Raw genomic sequence first — 20,869 nt, 5'->3', positions numbered from 1 at the left:
AGATTATGATGAAAACAGAATTTTCAATCCAAATAATAATAGCTCTACCTTTTAAATACTCAATCCAATGACAATATTTTAGAAAATAATAATCAATAATTCTTTTAAAATGTTCAAAATTATAAATTGTTTTTATAAAAAGAAATGGTGATACTAACAGAAAAAGCAGCATTTAAAATATGATGAATGATAATATGAGAAAAATAATATATATGTATGTATGGTTTATTATGTGGTATAGCAGAAACTGGCACAATACTGTAAATTAAATATTCTTTAACAAAATTAAAAAATAAACAGAGTATAAAAATTAAATTTTCAGGTATATAAAAACCCACATATAAAAACATAAGTTCTGTATGATACCATTTTATTATGTTTCAATTTGTTAAAGATGTTTTGTATGCATTTTCTATTGCTGTTGTAACAAATTACCACAAATCTAGGGATTTATTATTGTACAGTCCTCTAGACAGACGTCCTAAAATCAAGGTGTCAGTAGAGCTACATTCCTCTGAAATCTCTAGGAATCAATTTATTTTCTTGCCTCTGCCAGCTTCAAGAAGTTATTTGTGTTCTAAGGACTTACATCATCCTTCTCCATTTTTAAAGCTAGAAGCATAGTCGCTTCATATTTCAATTTATCCTTCACTTCTGTTTCTATTATCACACCTCCTCCGACTCTGACCTTACTTTCTTCCTCTTATTATAAGAACCCTGGTTATTCTATAAAGTCCATCCAGATATTTAGAATAATTCTTTCATCTTCATGTAATCATATATGCAACATCTGTTTTGCCACATAAGCAAACATATTCAAAGGTTTCACAGACCAAGACCTGCACACTGAGGGATATTGTTCTGTAAACTACAGTACTGTGTCTGGCCCCCAATGATTTACATTATCTTACAGGCAAAATAAATTCACACCATCCCAATCTCCAGAGAAGTCTCAACCCATTACAGCATCAACTCTAATTTAAAAAATCTAATCTCAAAAAGTTCTAAAAGTCATAATCAAATCACCTAATGATTTAATGAGACTACAACACATCTTGGAACAAACTTCTGTATCTACAGGGACCTGTGAAACTAAAAAATAAGTTACCTGTTATCAATCAATCACAGTGATGTAACAGGCACTGTATATCAGCTATAGAGATTTCTATTCTAAAAGAAAAAAATCAAAGAGAAAAAAAGTTCACTGGTCTTAAGAAATGTCAAGATCCAGCAGTGCAACAGGTTTTTACTGGGAAAATTATTCCATGGTTCAAGACTCTGCCTTCTGCACATGTGGCTACAGCCTCTTTACCCACAGCTTTGCTCTCTGTATAATGCTTTTTCTGGGAGGGTAGCACTTGCTTGTAATTGAATGGATCTCTGGGAGTCAGAGACACTTTCCATTATTTTCAGTCAAAACTGTCAAAGTTTATGCTGATATTACATCCTGAAGAATCTTGCAGTCTATTGTGCATGTCTTGGGAATTCACTACATTAGAAAACTGCAGGTCTTTCCTAAATCAACCCATATTTATTCCTAGCTACCAATAAGGAGGCTGAGGATGGCCATAAATAATATATTATCTCTTAAAAGAATCCTCTATTTGATTGAATAGTCTAATAAAATTTTGATCCATCCAAGGCCCAAGAAAGGCCCAGCCATATCATCTATTTTCTTTACAAAGAATGTTTTCCTAAGAGTGAATCTCTAATTTTAGCTTCCATTTGCAATCTGAATAAGTTGAGAATTCCTCAAGTCATTATAAATGTTTCCATTTTGCTTTTTGTTTTTGTCCTCAATATTTCTTCTTCCTCCCATATTTTACTATTAATAGCAAGAATAAAACCATTTGCATCTTCAGAAAGATCTCTTTGGAAATCTCCTTAGCTAAACATGCAAGTTTACTGCCAACTTAACTTGCTGCTGTTTTCCATGTAGCAACAAAATATGATCGATTAAGTTTCCTATGACTATGTAACAAGGAATACCCCTTCTACTAATTTACAAAAATATGTTCCTAATTTCCTCATCTCCTAAACCAACATTACTTTTACTGGACACATTTTTACTCACCACTAGAGATTCTCCAAACAATGTAAGTTTTTGCTAGCCACTCCTCAAAATTCTTTGAAACTCTCCCCACAGCCATTCCAGCATCACTTCTATATTTGTAATTGTTATAATAGCACTGCATTTTCAGGAACCAAAATCTGTACTTATTTTCCATTGCTTAAGTAACAAATTAACATAAATTTTTGGTCAAAAACAATCCAAATTTATTATTTTAAAGTTCTTCAAGCCATGTATTAAAAATCAGAGAATTTGCAGAGCTGTATTCCTTCTGGAGGTTTTTAGTTTCCTTGCTTTATCCAGTTCTAGGAGATTCTTTGGTTCTTGACTTCCTTCCTCCATCTTTAAGTTAGAAGTGTATCATATTCAAATTTGTACAGGTATGTTTACTCTTTCTTTTTCCTCCATTACTCCATCTACTTCTGTGACGCTAAATGGGCTGCCTCCCTCCTATTTGGACCCTTGTGACTGCTCTGGGATCACCCAGATGACAAGGGATAATCCTTACACTTCAAGATATGTATTCACTTCCATAGAATCCCTTTTTTTTAATGAAAAGGAACATATTCACAGACTTCAGGGATGAGGATCTGAACATCTTACTCTGCCCATTACACTAGAATCTTGTGAAAGAAGCATGCGCACACAAAAAAAATCTATTAAGAATTTTCGTTCTTATGACATGAAGCTAAAAACTAAATTACATGCATGGAAAAAGTATTCATAAGTAATATTACAGTATCAACTAAATCTTATCAAAATAAGCTTTAATGAATCAAAAATAAAGAGAATAAGTGCTGCAATGAACATGTGCGTGCATGTGTCTTTTTTAAGGAAAGTTTTGTCTGGATATATGCCCAAGAGTGGGACTGCTGAATCATATGGGAGTTCTATGTATAGTTTTCTAAGGTACCTCCATGCTGTTCTTCACAATGGTTGTACCAGCTTACATTCCCACCAACAGTCCAGGAGAGTTACCTTTTCTCTACACCCCTCCAGCATTTGCTATTTGTGGATTTATGAATGATGGCCAATTTGACTGGTGTGAGGTGGTATCTCATGGTAGCTTCAATTTTCATTTCTCTAATAATCAGGAATGTTGAGCATTTTTTTCATATGCTTGTTGATATCACTTACTTATATCTGAAATCTAATATATGGCACAAATGAACCTTTCTACAGAAAAGAAAATCATGGTGGTTGCCAAGTGAGGGGGAGGCAGTGATATGGATTAGGAGTTTGGAATAATGGCATGATTGGCAGTGGAATGGATTAGGAGTTGCAATAATGCAGATTATTGCCTCTCAATGGATTAGCAATGAGATCCTGCTGAGTAGGACTGGGAACGTCTAGTCACTTACAATGGAGCATGACAATGAGGAAAAAGAATGTACACATGTATGTGTAACTGGGTCACCATGCTATACAGTAGAAAAGGAATAATGTATTGGGGAAATAAAAAAATAAACAAATAAAAGAGAATATAAATAAGTTCAAAAATGACTTACAACAGCTATGATATTGTTAAAATTTCAGTGTAAAGCTTAAAATTTGCATTAAAGTTAATGACAGCTGTACGTATCCTTGAAAGTTTAATATTTACTCATTTTAATTGTAAATAAGTACGATTATTAATAGAACTGCTTCAAGGTATTACACTTATACTGCAAAAGTATATCTACTATATTTGTTTTGAATCTGTACCACAACTAGGTCATAGGAAGAGTAATAGATATTGACAATGTAGACATAGATAAAGGTTTACATACTAAATCTGTATAATCTTCCCATCTCCATGAAGTAGGGACTATCTACATAGGTTAAAAAAAAGCACAGAGCAAAAGAAGTACCTTCCCTAACCTGTACAAAGTCTATGAAATGACAAAACCATTATTTAAAATGTAGTAATCTGGCTAAAAAGCCAATGATGATAACCACTTTTTCCAAATCATATACACATTTTGAAAACTATTAGTGATTAGATTTTAAGTTCTATGTGTTGTAACAGATTTATCAGCATTGAGTAGTGGGTTTTAACTGAAATCCAAAAATAAATTTTATTCCGATGGGTAATACAACATATTATAATTAACTTAATGCTTGGAGCTACTAAACAACATTTAAGAAATCCCATAAACTCTACCTTAAGTATCGACATGCCTTTTTTTATCCCCTCCTATTCAAAATAATTTTTGCCAAGTCTATTTCCTGGAACTAAGCAAGAATAACACAATATTTTAGAATTTAATCAGCATTTCTCAACTCAGAAAACCAAAATATATATTTTAATTCATCTCTCACTTCGTAACTGTACTGTTGCTAAGTCATACATTTTTATTCAATCCACACTACCAGATTAGTATTTTAATATGACCTGTGGGAAGTCTAATTTTTGTTTTATATTTGTATGTATTATAAGAAATGAAGAGGAAAAAAGATAAAACAGATACATATTATAGATTTTATTAATATTTCTAATCATCAAAATCAGCAGTAATGCCCTCCACAAAATTAATCATTGAAGTTACACAACCTAGTGAATATACTAAAAGTTGCTCAATTGTTTTAAGATGATAGTTTTATAGCTTGTAAATTATTTATCATTTTTTTTAAAAAAGGAAGACATGAATTGAAATAATTTTAAATTTATGAATAGGTTTTTAAGTGAAAAAACCTAAGGATTCTATATTTGAAGCTTCAATTTGTTTTGAATCTCTTCTTTCAATCTACATCATGAGAAGTAGTGTTTATTCTTTCTGCAAAGGAAATATGCATATGTACAATCTACTCCATAAACTAATAGTAATCTGATAAATCAAATGATTAAATTGTATTTAAAATTTTCCTTTTCATGGGCAAAATCACATTGCCCTCAATGAATGTCAAATTGGGTATAATTTAAACTAAAATCAAATATTTAAATTAAAAAAAGAAAAAAATGACTCTATTTTTAAGATGCCAAAATAACTAAATAATTCATTGTCAGAGCCATCTGCTTTACATTATGGCAGCGAAAGTATATTTATGTTGAAAGTATCCTTACCTTTACACTACAAAGAGTTATCAAAATATTTAGTATGGTTTAGTTGGTTTTCTATTTAGGATAGTAAAAGGTTCTGGAGATACATACACAGCATGACCTATAATTAATGCCACTGAACTCTACACTTAAAACAGTTATATTAGACAGTTCCGACATGCCCTAATGATAGTTTTAATTCTAAAAACTGTTCTGTATCTTATAAACTACTGGTTTGTAAAACAATTTTAATACTTTTACCTTTTGCTTTATCTTTTGATTGTTGCCATTATTATGATCTCTCTTTAGATAAACTAAAGGGATTTTTTCAGAATCCAACAATATGTCTGAATTCTCAGTTTATAGCAAATTGAACCTTACCAATTTTCAGTCAGTCCAACCTGTTTTAGTGTACATATCCTCAAGGAGCAAACAGCGGAACTTATTTTAATACATGTGAAGGATGCTACAACTTAAACAATAGCCCAACAGTTTATTTATGTTAATAGTCTTAAAAAAAAAAAAAACCCACTTGCGTTGGAGAGCTGGTTTTCAAAGACAAATCCATCTTACATCTACCGATGCCATCTCAAAGACAGTTCCATGAAAAGGGAAAATGTTCAAAGCCAAAAATGAGGCACAGCACCATCACGGTTAGAAAAATAATTTTAATTGTCTCTAATTAAAATTATTTTCATTTTATCAAATTACATAGAATAAGTAAGTTATTTTAATTTTATGTAATACTTACCCTGCAGTAAAGGATTGATCATGCCTAAAGAAAGTTTGGCCCTTGCACTGGGTATCTTGTGAGCCCTTAGAATATCATGTAGGATAAGATTTTGTTCACCAGATGGCCATCCATGGATCATATTGATAGTTCATGCTAACAAACTTACACTAAAAAATTTATGGTGGGGAGTTTGGGCCATAAAATACCAGCTTGATCTCTGGAGGGTCTGGACATTAAGATCAGTCCCTGGGAGTTTATCCACATGTATGTAACAAATTTCTCAATAAACGCATTGCACAGTACGACTTAGTAAGCATCTCCGATTGGCAATAGTGTATGTGCATGTTGCCACTCATCATTCCTTGCAGAGTTAAGCTCTATCGCACAACTCCATAGGGAGTAGACGACTGGCTCATGCCTCATTCTCCTGGACTCTGTCCTTTGTTCCTCTTCCCTTGGCTGACTTTCTTCTACAGTTTTCATCATAATATATCATAAACCTGAGTATAAAAACTTTTCTGAATTATTTGACTTCTCATGGAACTCAAGGGTGATTTTGGGGCTCTCCCAAATTACAATCGCACTTCAGAAAAAAAAGGATTAAATTTGATAGGAAATGTAAAACAATGTTCTCTTCTGACTCTACTTCATTCCAGTTGTGAAATCTCTTTCAGATGACAGATACGAATTAATGTCCTTTTAACCTAGAAAAACTCAATATTTGTGTTTCCCTACTCTATTTTATAACTCTTGTCAGAAAACAGTGACATGTTAGTTTATGTTTTTATATTATAGGTCATTTGATTATTAAATAAGGCAGGAAAAATAAAAAGTGAATATATGTATATAGAGGTAAACATGTAGATAGGATTAAAACATAAAATTAAAAGAATATTTTGAATTAACAGATGAATAAATACCCTTGGCAACAGCAAAATTACCTTCATTTGGTAGACTTCCCCAAAAGCCTAGGTTAGAGTTCTCTCATAAAAATACTATAATGTTCTCCTACATAATATTTTTTTCCTTCAACCTTTTCCTGCTTAATCAGATTTCAACTATACATAAAAATAATCCAGTTCTTCAAAAGGGCAATGTGATCAACTTCATCTGCTCTCTCAGTTTAAAGTATTCATCATACTCAAAAATATTTTTCCATGTATTTCATCAACATCAGCTCTTTTGTCTTCTTTAGGTATGACAGTTGTTGTTGTTGTTGTTGGAGGAGGAAATTAGAATCTCCTTTCAATGATTTGCCTCTCTTCAACTTTAGGTTTTTGTTTATATTCTACCCTCCATAAGGTTTTCTAAAGCAACATTCACCTTTGTCTAAGTACTAAATCTGTTTATTGTTTGCACCAAAAAGAAAAACTTATTGGTTGAACAAATGCTGACTTATGTGAAGAAATGTCAATAAGGGGATAAAAAGCAAAATCTTTGGTCAAAAGCTGAGATTACTTAAAATATTAAAGCACCAGAGTAATGAACTAATACTACTTTGTAAAAATCCAGTCCAAAACACCCTTCTCCATGTTTATATACATGGATATGCATATAAACTTCATTTGGTATACTTAATTTTGAGAAACTGTATGTTATTAACAGTCTTAGAAACTATTTTTGAACAGAAGAAATATAAACATATATGTGGATACATATATATTATGTATCCATTTAAAAAAACTATGACACAGTATATAGCATTTTAGTATGAATTTTTCCATGATAATATTTAAAAACACATTTAAATTTACCTTTCTGAAGAACTGCTGATAAATGTTCACCAAGAAGCTGCTTTTCTACAATTGCAATTAGTAGCTTCCTGTTTTAAAAAGAAAGTTTTAAATTACAAAAAATCCTGATGCTAGAGAGTTAAAACTGGTTTCCAAAGTTTTTGTCATCAAGCTTATCCTCTTGTTTTACATTGTTCCTAGTGCATAACTGCTGTAATATCACTATTTTGATCTTCAGAAACATCTAATTTAGTGCAAGAATTTTTCTAGTTTCAGTGACAGATTATAAATTTTCATTTAAATTTTCCCCTCTTATTAATTTATTTGGCCATGGCTTCAGTCTGTGGAAGTTCCAGGGTCAGGGATCAAACCTGCACCATAGCAGGGAACCAAGCTGCAAACAGCAATAATCTCATACCCTTAACCCAGTGAGCCACAAGAGAATTCCTATAATTATCATTCAATGGAAGATGATATAATAGACATCTGCTTTATATCAAAAATATTCTTTTATCTTTAAACACAGATCAACAATTGATTATCTAAACTTAATATTCTACTTTGACTCATGAGAAAATTTTGAAAAATAAACTAGGGAAGAAATCTCTATTTTGCAGACATATCTTTAATAAAAATGAAGAAAGGAGAGAGGGAGGAAAAAATAAGGAAAAGAAACTTACCATTCCATCTTATAATATGAACAAGTATTGTCCTATTTAAATAACAAGAGAATTCAAAATGTTACATAAAAATGTAATTCTTACTGTGTGTTCAGACGTAAGTAAGTTCTAACTCTATCTACTTCTTCTTCTAGGAGCTTCTTGATATAGTAAAGACATCCAGGAATCTGAAAAGAAAATTTCAACCCTCTTGCTTCCTAAGAATCAGAGCACTTCAAGTGCAAATGTTAAAAGGAAAACAGGGAAGCAAGTAAAACATTCAACTCTTTAATTAGTTTAGTTGCACACCCTTGAAAAACACATCTAAATGATAAGTTCATTTCTCTTCAGTCAGAGTGCCAAAAATTATAACACTGAGTAAAATCTGTAAAAACCTTTATGGTTTGAAATTTAAATATACCTAGGACAAACTGTGAAATGCACTAAGTGAAGACTATGAGAAACAAGGATGGAGAGAGGCAGAACAAGACGGCATAGGAGTAAGAGATCACACTCATCTTCTCCCACAAACACATCAATAAACCACATACACATGTAAAATGACTCACACAGAACATCTACTGAATACTGACAGAAGAACTTAAATCTACAAAAAGGGCAAGAAACTCCTGACATTAACTGGGTAGAACAAAAGAAAAAAGAGAGAGAGAAGAGGAATCAGGAAAGGACTAGCCTTCCAGAGAGGGAGCTGTGAAGGACAAAAGCAACCCATACCCTGGGAAGCCACCTAACCCACCAGGAGATTGGCCAGAAGGAGGGACTTCAAGGTTGCTGAGAAAGGTGCAGCAGTTGGACTGAGGAGAGCAGAGTGGAGTGGGAGCTGGGCAGATCATCTGCACCACCACCCCTGGACACCAAAGCCTTGTGGGTGTGGGCAGTGAGACTTAGGCTCTGGAGGTCAGTCCCTGGTAGAGGACTAGGGTTGGATGTGTGGGGGACAGCCTGAGGGGCTAAGGGGTGCAATGACAAGCAGTGGAGCTATGGGCTGGGGAATAGAATGCCCCAGCAGAGCGAACCTGGGAGAAGGTCTGGGCCAGCAGGAGAAGTAGGATGCCACTGTTACAGAGGGTGAGAAGAGGAGGGGGGATGGCCATGGGATTCTCCCTGTGCATACATGCTAAGGCTCTTAGATTGTGGGATGACTCTGGGGCAGGCTACAGGTGGTGAGAAGACACTTGCTTAGGCTACAACTGACTGGGCACTTCTTGTGAGGACTCTGGGTGGCCATGCACCTCTTGTGTGGGGGCAGCAGGGGGCTAAATGTGATGTGGTGCCTCTTGTGTGATCTATAGGCAACAGGGACAGACCACAGCAGTTGCCTCAGAGGCCAGAGGGAGATGTGGCTTTCCACCACTGGGGGCCTGTAAGTAGGCTTCACCTGTGGCCCCAATCACCTCAGGAGTCAGAAAAAACATGGGAATGCAGGCAACCACCATATGTAATTGCTCTTACAGCCCTGAGAACATACCTGCCCTGCAGCTGCCACTGCCAAATGCTCTGGGCAGCACCCAGATAATCGATCACTGTCCCTTCCAAAAGTGCAGCTGGTGCAGCACCTTCTGCATGGCCTAAGTGGGAAGGGATGCTAATTGCATGCTCTGCAGGTGGAGGAGGCAAACCACCACAGATATCTCTGATGCCAGAGGTAGGTGTGGCCTGCCACCAGTAGGGGTCCGTGATTGTGGCTCCAATCAACTCAAAGGAACCACAGAAGAGGGCACTGCAATTGAACACTAGCTGTTGTTGCTGTCACCCCCATGGGAACTCACACACCCTGCTGCTGCCACTGCCAAATGCTCTGGTAAATCTGCCCAAGGCTCAGTGTCTCATCCCAGGGCCCTGAAACTAGGAGTAGCCTGTGCCACCTTCCTGCAGGTCTTTGCTGCTGGTAAGAACCCAGCAACCAGGCACTGACTACTAGTCCTACCATTGGCTCTTTCTCCCTGGAAAAACACTCAGCACCCTGGGGATAACAGCCCACTCACACCAAAGAAAGAGACAGCAACTATTCAAACTCTCACACCAAAAATAAATAGTAACCCCCACAAAATACAAAGTGGCACTTTTGTATAGAAGCATCGCTCCAAGACTATAGTTTGGCTTCCCTAAACTCACAGAAAAAGAAAAACATAAGCAAGATGAAGATGCTCAGAAATCATTTGGATTTAAAGAAACAGAATTCATATGAAGCAGCAAACAGTGAAAAAGACCTCTGTAGTCAGACTGACAGTGAGTTCAAAAGGGGGATAGTGAAAATACTGAAGGAATCAAGGCTAAATATCATGGAATTAAGAGCAGATAATGCAGATTGTCTTAAAAAGGAACTAGAAAATATAAGGAGGAACACAGAAAAATTAGAAAATCCATTTGCAGAGACACAAACTGAGCTGAAGGCACTAAAGAGCAGAATGAGTATGGCAAAGGAATGAATTAGTGACTTGGAAGGTAGGATAATGGGAATCACCCATTCAGTACAGCAGACAGAAAACCAAATGAAAAAAACATGAAGGCAATATAAGACCATGGGATAACATAAAGAGGCCAATCTTTGAATTACAGGAATTCCAAAAGAACAACAACAAAAAAAGGGGATTGAAAATATTTTTGAAGAAATTATGGCTGAAAACTTTCCAAATCTAAAGGAAACTGATATCAAGACACAGGAAGCACAGAGGGCCCCAAACAAACTGAACCCAAATAGAACCACACCAAGACATACTGCAATAAAAATGGTAAAAGTTAAAGATAAAGAGAGGACTCTAAAGGCAGCAAGAGAAAAGTGTTAATTATAAAGGAACTCCAAAGGCTATAACTTGATTTCTCTACAGAAACACTATAGGCCAGTAGTGAGTGGCAAAATATATTTAAAGATCTGAGAGGAAAAACTTTTTAGCCTTGAATTCTCTATCCATAAAGAATATCATTTAAAGTAGAAGAAGAATAGGAGAAGAATTTCTCCAACAAACAAAAGCTAAAAGAGTACAGCAATATGGAACCCATTCTAAAAGAAATACTGAAAGGGCTTCTCTAAGTTAAAATAAGCACTAAGAAGAAATAGGATGAAAGAAAACAAAATTGGAAAGTAATCATTTAAATAAGCAAGGATACAGATCTAAAACAGGAAAAAAGAAAGAAAAACTGATGAAAAAGTGATGATAAACACAAGGAACAGCAAAATGACAAATATGAAGATGTTAAAAAAAAGAGACTTCAAAATCATAGAATGTGGGGAAGGAATCTGTAACAAAATACAGATTCTCTTATTTATTACTTTAATAAATGTTGAGCCTATATGACTATCATGCTAAAACAAGCAGATACAGGAAGAGGTTAACATACAAAAAACAGAGCAACCACAAACCAAAATGAAATATTCACAAAAACAAAAAAGAAAAGTACTCAAGCATAAAATAAACTGAAAACTGAAAAGTCCTCAAACATAAATTGAAACCATCCAAACAAAAAAAAAAAGAAATGAAGAAAAGAGAAACAGAATCAACTGGAAAATAAGGTTTAAAATGGTAATAAATATGTATCCATCAATAATTACCTAGAATAACAATGGACCAAATTCTCCAATCAAAAGACATAGAGTGGCAGATGGGATAAAAAAGCAAAAACCTTCAACCTGCTGTGTACAAGAAACTCACCTTAGGGGAAAGGACACATATAGTTTAAAAGTTGAGAGGATGTGAAGAGATATTTCACACCAATGGACAAGACAGGAGACCAGGAATTGCAGTACTCATATCAGACATGAGACTTTAAAACAAAGGCCATAAAGAAAGACAAAGAACACTATTTAATGGTAAAAGGATCCATTCAAGAAGAGGCTATTACAATCCTCAATATATATGTCCCTAATATAGGAGCACCAGATACCTACAACAAATATTAACAGACATAAAAGGAGAATTGATGGGAATACAATCATAGTAGGAGATTTTAACACCCACTCACAGCAAAGGACAGATCCTCTAGACAGAAAATCACTAAAGAAACAGTGATCTGAAATGACACAACAGAAAAGTTAGAATTAATTGACACTTTTAAGAACATTACACCCCCCAAAAATCAGAATATATATATTTTTCTCCAGTTCACATAGAACATTCTCAAGGATTTGGGGCACAAAGCTAACCTCAGCAAATTCAGGAGTATAGAAACTATTTCAAGTATCTTCTTGGACCACAATGGCATGAAACTAGAAACAACCACAGGAAAAGAAAAGAGAAAAAACTAATTACATGGAGACTAAAACACAAGCTACAAAAACACCAATGGGTCAATGAGGAAATCAAAAAGGAAAACAAAAAACACCTCAAGACAAGTGAAAGTGAAGAAACAACCAATGGAAATCTATCAAATCCCACAAAAGCTGTGCTGAGGGTAAATTCACAGCAATACAGGCTTTCCTCAAAAAAAGAAGAAAAATCCCAAATCAACAACTTGTCCCACCACCTAAATGAGTTACCAAAAAAGTAATGAACAGCAGAAAGAAATCATAAAGAGCAGAGAGGAAATCAATAAAATAGCTTCAAAAAATAACAGAAAAAAATCAATAAAACCAAGAAGGGGTTCTTTTTTCAATTGTTATTTCACAATGCAATTTTGTTTTCTACTGTACAGCAGAGTGATCCAGTTACATATACATATACACATTCTTTTTCTCACATTATCATGCACTGTCAGAGGTAACTAGACGTAGTTCTCAGTGCTACACAGCAGGATCTCATTGTAAATCCATTCCAAGAGCAATAGTTTGCATCCATTATCCCCAAGCTCCCAATCCATCCGACTCCCCACCTCCCCCCAGGCAACCACAAGCCTATTCTCCAAGTCCATGATTTTCTTTTCTGTGGAAATGTTCAATATTGCCATATATTAGATACCAGATATAAGTGAGATCATGTGGTATTTGTCTTTCTCTTTCTGACTTACTTCACTAAGGATGAGAGTCTCTAGGTCCATCATGTTGCATCAAATGGCATTATGTCATTCTTTTTTATGGCTGAGTAGCATTCCACTGTGTATATATACCACGTCTTCCTAATCCAGTCATCTGTCGATGGACATTTGGGTTGTTTCCATGTCTCGTCTATTGTAAATAGAGCTGCAGTAAACATGCAGGTGCACGTGTCTTTTTAAAGGACAGTTTTGTCCAGATATATGCCCAAGAGTGGGGTTGCTGGGTCATAAGGGAGTTCTGTGTATAGATTGCTCTAGTACCTCCATACTGTTCTCCATAGTGGTTGTACCAGCTTACATCCCCCCCAGCAGTGCAGGAGGGTTCCCTTTTCTCCACCCCACCTCCAACAATTGTTGTTTGTGGACTTATTAATGATGGCCAGTCTGACTGGTGTGAGATGGTATCTCCTTATAGCTTTGATTTGTATTTCTCTCATAATCAGGGATTTTGAGCATTTTTTCTTGTGATTGTTGGCCATCTGTACATCTTCTTTGGAAAAACATCTCTTCAGGTGTTTTGCCCATCTCTCGTTGGGTTGCTGGCTCTTTTGCTGTTGAGTTGTATAAGTTGCTTGCATATTTTAGAGATTAAGCCCTTGTCAGTAGCATCAGTTGAAACTATTTTCTCTCATTCTGCCAGTTGTGTTTTTGGTTTCTTTTTGGCTTCCTTTGCTGTGCAAAAGCTTGTCAGTTTGATTTGGTCCCATTGGTTTATTTTTGCTTTTAGTTCTGTTGCTTTGGGAGACTGACCTGAGAAAATATTTGTAAGGCTGACGTCAGAGAATGTTTTGCCTATATTCGCTCCAGGAGTTTGATGGTGTCTTGTCTTATGTTTAAGTCTGTAAGCCATTTTGAGTTTATTTGGGTGCATGGTGTGAGGGTGTGTTCTAGTTTCATGGATTTGCAGGCAGCTGTCCAGGTTTTCCAGCAATACTCACTGAAAAGACTGTCTTTTTCCCATTTTATGTTCTTGCCTCCTTTGTCAAAGATTAACTGACCATAGGAGTCTGGATTTATTTTGTGGTTCTCTATTCTGTTCCATTCATCTACCACACTGTCTTGATGACTGTGGCTTTGTAACATTGCCTGAAGTCTGGGAGAGTTATGCCTCCTGCTTGGTTGATGTTCTTTAGAATTGCTTTGGCAATTCTGTCTTTTGTGGTTCCATATAAATTTTTGGAGTGTCTGCTCTAGTTCTGTGAAAAATGTCATGGTTAATTTGATAGGGATTGCACTGAATCTGAGCTCACTTTGGGTAGTACGGCCATTTTTACAATATCAATGTTTCCAACCCAGGAACATGGAATATCTTTCTATTTTTTACATCTTCTATCATTTCTGTGATTAATGTTTATAATTCACAGCATATAAGTCTTTCATATCCTTGGTCAGGTGTATTCCCAGGTATTTGATTTTTGGGGGTGCAATTTTAAAGGGTATTGTATTTTTGTATTCCTTTTCTAAAATTCCATTGTTAGCATACAGAAATGCCATTGATTTCTGACTGTTCATCTTATATCCTGCTACTTTGCTGAATTTGTATGTCAGTCTGAGTAGCTTTTGGGTTGATATCTTTAGGGTTTTCTATGTATAGTATCATGTCATCTGCATACAGTGACAGTTTTCCCTCTTTTCTTCCTGTTTGGATGTCTTTTATTTCTTTTGTTTGTCTGACTGCTGTGGCTAGAACTTCCAAAACTATGTTGAGTGACAGTGGTGAGAGTCGGCATCATTGTCTTGTTCCAGATTTTGGTGGGGAGGCTTTCAGCTTTTCTCCATTGCGTATTATGTTTGCTGTAGGTTTGTCATAAATGGCTTTGATTATCTTAAGGAATATTCCCTCTATACCCACTTTGGTGAGAGTTTTCATCATGAATGGATGTTGGGCTTTCTTAGATACTTTTTCTGCATCTGTTGAGATGATCATGTGGTTTTTGACTTTTCTTTTGTTCATGTGGTGTATGACATTGATTGATTTGCGTATGTTGAATCATCCTTGTGCATCTGGGATGAATCCCACCTGGTCTAGGTATATGATCGTTTTTATGTGATGTTGGATTCGGTTTGCTAAAATGTTGTTGAGAAATTTTGCGTCTGTATTCATCAAAGACATTGGCCTCTAGTTTTCTTTTTTGGTGGTATCTTTGTCTGGTTTTTGGAATTAGGATGATGGTGGCATCACAAAATGTTTTTGGGAGTGTTCCTTCTTCTTCAACCTTTGGGAATCATTTAAGGAGGATAGGTATAAATTCCTCTTTGTATGTTTTGTAGAATTCTCCTGAGAAGCCGTCCACTCCTGGACTTTTATTGGCAGGTAGTGTTTTTATGATGTATTCAATTCATTTTTGGTGATCATCTGTTCAGTTGATCTATTTCTTCCTGATTCATTTTGGCAGGCTGTAGGTCAGTAGAAAGTTGTCCATTTCTTCTCGGTTTCCATGTTGTTGGTGCATAATTGTTGACTGTATTCTCTTATGGTTTTCTGTATTTCTGTAGTATCCATTGTGACTTCTCCCTTTTCATTTCTTACTTTATTTTGGTTTTTTCTCTCCTTATCTTGGTGAGTCTAGCCAAGGTTTGTCTATTTTGTTTACCTTTTCATAGAAACAACTGTTGGTTTGATTGATTTTGTCTATTGTTTTTTGAATCTATTGTATTGATTTCCTCTTTGATCTTTATGATTCCCTTCCTTTTGCTGACTTTAGCTTTTGTTTTTGTTTTTCTTCTTCTTCTTTTTCTAATTCATTGAAGTGGTGGGTTAAGTTGTCAATTTGAGATTTTTCTTCTTTTTTGAGGAAGGCCTATCTTGCTGTGAACTTCCCTCTGAGCATGTCTTTCGTGGTGTCCCATAGATTTTGAGCGGTTGTGTCTTTGTTATCATTTGTCTCGATTTCCTCATGACGCATTCGTTTTTCGGTAGCATGTTGTTTAGTCTCCATGTGGTAGCTTTTTTCTCATATCTTTTCCTGTGGTTGATTTCTAGTTTCATGCCATTGTGGTACAAGAAGATACTTGAAATAATTCTTAAATTTGTTGAAGTTAACTTTGCGCTCCAATATGTGATCAGTTCTTGAGAATGTCCCATGTGCACTTGAGAAGAATGTGTATTCTGATTTTTTTGGTTGTAATGTCCTGAAAATGTCACTTAAGTCTAACTTTTGTGTCATTTAGGATCTCTGTTGCCTTATTGATTTTATGTCTAGAGGATCTGTCTATTGTTGTGAGGGAGGTGTTAAAGTCTCCAGCTATTATTTTATTCCCATCATTTTCCCATTATGTCAGTTAATATTTGTTGAAAGTATATGAATGCACCTATAATTGGGGCATATATACTAACAATTGTAATATCCTCTTCTTGTATGCATCCTTTAACCATTAAATAGTGTCCTTCTTTGTCCTTCAAATGGCCTCCGTTTTAAAGTCTCTTTTGTCTGTTACAAGTATTGCAACTCCTGCTTTCCTGCCTTGTCCATTGGTATGAAATATGTTTTCCCATCTCCTTACTTTCAATATGTGTCATTGACCTTAAGGTGAGTTACTTGTAGGCAACATAACTGAAGATTTTTGCTTTTTTATACAATCTGCCACTCTACATCTTTTGATTGGAGCATTCAGTCCATTGATATTTAAGGTGATAATTGATAGATGTTTATTTATTGCTATTTTAAACCTTGTTTTCCACTTGATTCGATTTTCCTTTTTTTTTTTTTTTTTGGTTGGTTTCCATTTATTTTATGCTTGAGTACTTTTCTTTTCAGTTTGTGTGAATAGAACGTTCAATTTTGATTTGTGGTTGCCCTGTTTTTTAAATATGTTAACCCCTTCCTATGTTTGCTAACTTTAGCCTGATAATCATATAGGCTCAAATTATATAGGCTGAAATAAAAAAAGAATCTATTTTTTATTACTTCCCTTGCCCACACTGTATGATTTTGATATCTTTTATCCTCATGTTTAGATCTGTATGCTAGCTTATTTAAGTCACTGCTTTCCAACTGTGCTTTCCACCATCCTACTTCTTCCTTTTTTTTAAATTCACATTATTTCTTTTAGAATGGGTTTCATATTGCTGTTTTCCTTCAGCTTTTGTTTGTTGGAGAAATTCTTTATTTCTCCTATTTTAAATGATAATCTTGCTGGATAGAGTATTCCAGGATGCTGATTTTTTTTTTCCTTTTAGATCTTTAAATATATCTTACCACTCCTTTCTGGCCTGTAGAGTTTCTGTAGAGAAATCAGCTGATAGCCTTATGTGGGTTCCCTTATAATTAACATTTGCTTTTCTCTTGCTGCCTTTAGGATCTTCTCTTTAACTTTTCCATTTGTATTGCAATATTCTTCGTGTGGATCCTGTTTGGATTCCACTTGTTTGGGGCTCTCTCTGATTCCTGTATCTTGATATCAGTATCTTATAGATTTGGAAAGTTTTCAGCTATAATTTCTTCAAATATATTTGCAATCCCCATTTCTTTTTCTTCTTCTTCTGGAATTCCTATTATGTGTAGATCTGCCTGCTTCGTATCATTCCATAGGTCTCTTACATTGCTTTAATGTTTTTTCATTTTGTTTTAGTCTGCTGTCCTGTTTGGGTGATTTCCAATATTCTCTCTCCTTATCAATAACTCATTTCTCTGCATTATTCATTCTGATCTTTATTGCCTTTAGCTCAGTCTGTACCTCTGCAAATGAATTTTATAGTTTTTCCTAGCTCCTCCTTATATTTTCTAATTCCTAAGAGAATCTATGTTACTTTTCATATCCTCTCTTAATTTCTTCAGTATATCTCCCTTTTGAACTCAAATTCTGTCAGACTGCAGATGTCTGTTTCATTGGTGACTTTAGGTGAATTCACCTGTTGGTTTAACTGGGAATGGTTTCTGAGTTTCTTCATCATGCTTGTGTTTTTCTTTTTCTGTGAATCTGGGGAAGCCTAACTATTTTGGCACAGTCCAGGGTCGGCCAGCAGGGTGGCTCCACATGGGAGGTCGTGGACACCAGGAGCATGGTGAGCCAAGAGGGCAGCTTCCCTCAGGCAAGTGGGCCAGTCTGCAGTGGATGGCAAGTGGCTTCTGGCTACCATGGTGGTGGGGGGGTTGCACTGGGAATGCTCCACTCTCTGCAAGGTGGCAGGCAAGTATGCAAGCTGGGACACAAGGAGTTTTCTATGGACTCCCACCCCCTTCTCCACTCCCCGTCCCAGCAATGGTGCCTTGTCTCCCCTGTTGGTCTGGACCTTCTCCCAGGTTCCCTTTGTCGTGGCTTTCCACTCCCCAGTCCTTACTGTATCCCTCTCTATACCCATGGCACTTCAGCTCCCTATTCCCTTAGGCTGTCTCCACACCACCAACCCCAGCCTGCTCCCAGGGAATGACCTCCGGAGCCTAAGTCTCAGTGCCCAGCCCCCACCTGAGCGTCTCGGTCTGTGGTGTCTGTACCAGTGGTTCAGATGATTTGTGCCTCTCTCACTCTGCCTTTTGGATCTCAAACCTATGCCTGTGCTTTTCCCAGCTTCTTGGAGATCCCTCCAACGTGACTGAACGTTCTGTTGGTTAGGTGGATTCCCAGGGTGTGGTTTCCCTTTAATCTTCACAACTCCCTCACCGGACTGCTAGTCTTATTTTGATTTCCTTTCTCTCTTTTTTTTTTTTTGTTCTACCCAGTTATGTCAAGAGTTTCTTCCCCTTTTTTAGATTTAAGCTCTTCTGCCAGCATTCAATTGATGTCCTGTGCAGGTCGTTTTACATGTAGGTGAGTTTTTCTGATGTGTTTGTGGGAGAGGGTGAGTGTGTCCTCTTACTCTTCTGCCACCTTGCCTTCTCTCAAGAGCTGGTTCTTTGAAAAAGTAAGCAATATTGACAAACCACTGGCCAGACTCACCAAAAAGAGGAAAGAAAAAACCCAAATAAACAAAATAAGAATGAAAATGGAAAAATCACAATGGATACTACAGAAGTACAAAAAACCTTGAGAGAAAACTATGACAACAAATTTGACAACCTAGAAGAAATGGACAACTTTCTACAGACTTGCAGCCTGCCAAAAATGAATAAAGAAGAAATAGATCAACTGAACAGCCCAATCACTAGAAATGATATTGAGTATGTCATAAAAACACTACCTACAAATAAAACCCAGGACCAAATGGCTTCACAGAGGAATTCTACAAAACATACAAAGAGGAACTTATACCCATTCTCCTTAAACCTTTCCAAAGGTTGAAGAAGAAGGAATACTTCCAAAAACATTCTATGATGCCACATCACACTATTTCCAAAACCAGACAGACAACACCAAAAAAGAAAACTAGAGGCCAATATCTTTGATGAATATAGATGTAAAATTTTTCAGCAACATTTTAGCAAACTGAATCCGACATCATATAAAAAAGATCATATACCTAGACCAGGTGGGATTCATCCCAGATGCAAGGATGATGATGTAAAATTTTTCAGCAACATTTTAGCAAACTGAATCCGACATCATATAAAAAAGATCATATACCTAGACCAGGTGGGATTCATCCCAGATGCACAAGGATGATTCAACATACGTAAATCAATCAACATCATACACCACATAAACAAAAGAAAAGTCAAAAACCACATGATCATCTCAACAGATGCAGAAAAAGTATCTAACAAACCCTAACATCCATTCATTATCAAACCTTTACCAAAGTGGATATAGAGGGAACATACCTTAAGATAATAAAAGCCATTTATGAGAAACCCACAGCAAATGTAATACTCAATGCAGGAAAGCCGAAAAACCTTCCCACTAAAATGGGGAACAAGACAAGGATGTCCACTCTCACCACTGTTATTCAACATAGTTTTGGAAGTTCTAGCCTCAGCAATCAGACAAACAAAAGAAATAGAAGGAATCCAAATAGGAACAGAAGAGGGAAAACTGTAACTTTATGCAGATGACATGATACTAGACACACAAAACCCTAAAAACTCAATTACAAAATTACTCAAACTGACATACAAATTCAGCAAAGTAGCAGGATATAAGACTAACATTCAGAAATCAGTTGCATTTCTGTAGACTAACAATGAAATATTAGAAAAGGAATACAAAAACACAATACCTTTTAAAATTGCACACCAAAAAGTCAAATACCTGGGAATAATCCTGATCAAGGAGGTGAAAGATTTATATGCTGAGAATTATAAAACACTAACAAAGGAAAATTAAAAGGATTCAAAGAAATGGAAAGATATTCCATTCTCCTGGGTTCGAAATATTAATATTTTGAAAATGGCCATACTACCCAAGCAATCTACATATTCAATGAAACCCCTATCAAATTACCCATGACATTTTTCACAGAACTAGACAAACAATCCAAAAATTTATAGGGAACCACAAAAGACCCAGAATTGCCAAATCAATCCTGAGGAACAAAAACCAAGCTGGAGGCATAACTCTCCCAGACTTCAGGCAATATTACAAAGCCACAGTCATCAAGACACTGTGGTCCTGGTACCAAAACAGACAGACACATCAATGGAACAGAAGAGAGAATGCAGAAATAAACCCAGACACCTATGGCCAATTAATCTTCGACACAGGAGGCAAGAATATAAAATGGGAAAAAGACAGCCTTTAAGCAAGGGGTACTGGGAAACCTAGACAGTTGCATGTAAATCAATGAAACTG

The 20,869-nt window shown here is 35.9% G+C and overlaps 1 protein-coding gene across 1 annotated transcript in view; it reads right to left on the bottom strand.

Annotated features, from left to right (window-relative positions):
- LOC102159347 (cullin-4B-like) overlaps positions 1–20,869 on the bottom strand; it is a 147,423-nt gene that overhangs the window by 100,104 nt on the left and 26,450 nt on the right. The window contains exons 8-9 of the mRNA XM_021080985.1: positions 8,321–8,403; positions 7,578–7,645 (exon numbers count right to left, since the gene is read on the bottom strand). Coding sequence (XP_020936644.1) covers positions 7,578–7,645; positions 8,321–8,403 — 151 coding nt within the window. The remainder of the gene's footprint in view (positions 1–7,577; positions 7,646–8,320; positions 8,404–20,869) is intronic.

Source organism: Sus scrofa, chromosome Y, assembly GCF_000003025.6.
Source record: "Sus scrofa isolate TJ Tabasco breed Duroc chromosome Y, Sscrofa11.1, whole genome shotgun sequence".
Classification (NCBI taxonomy): Eukaryota; Metazoa; Chordata; class Mammalia; order Artiodactyla; family Suidae; genus Sus; species Sus scrofa.
This window is presented reverse-complemented; position numbering and strand designations above follow the sequence as displayed.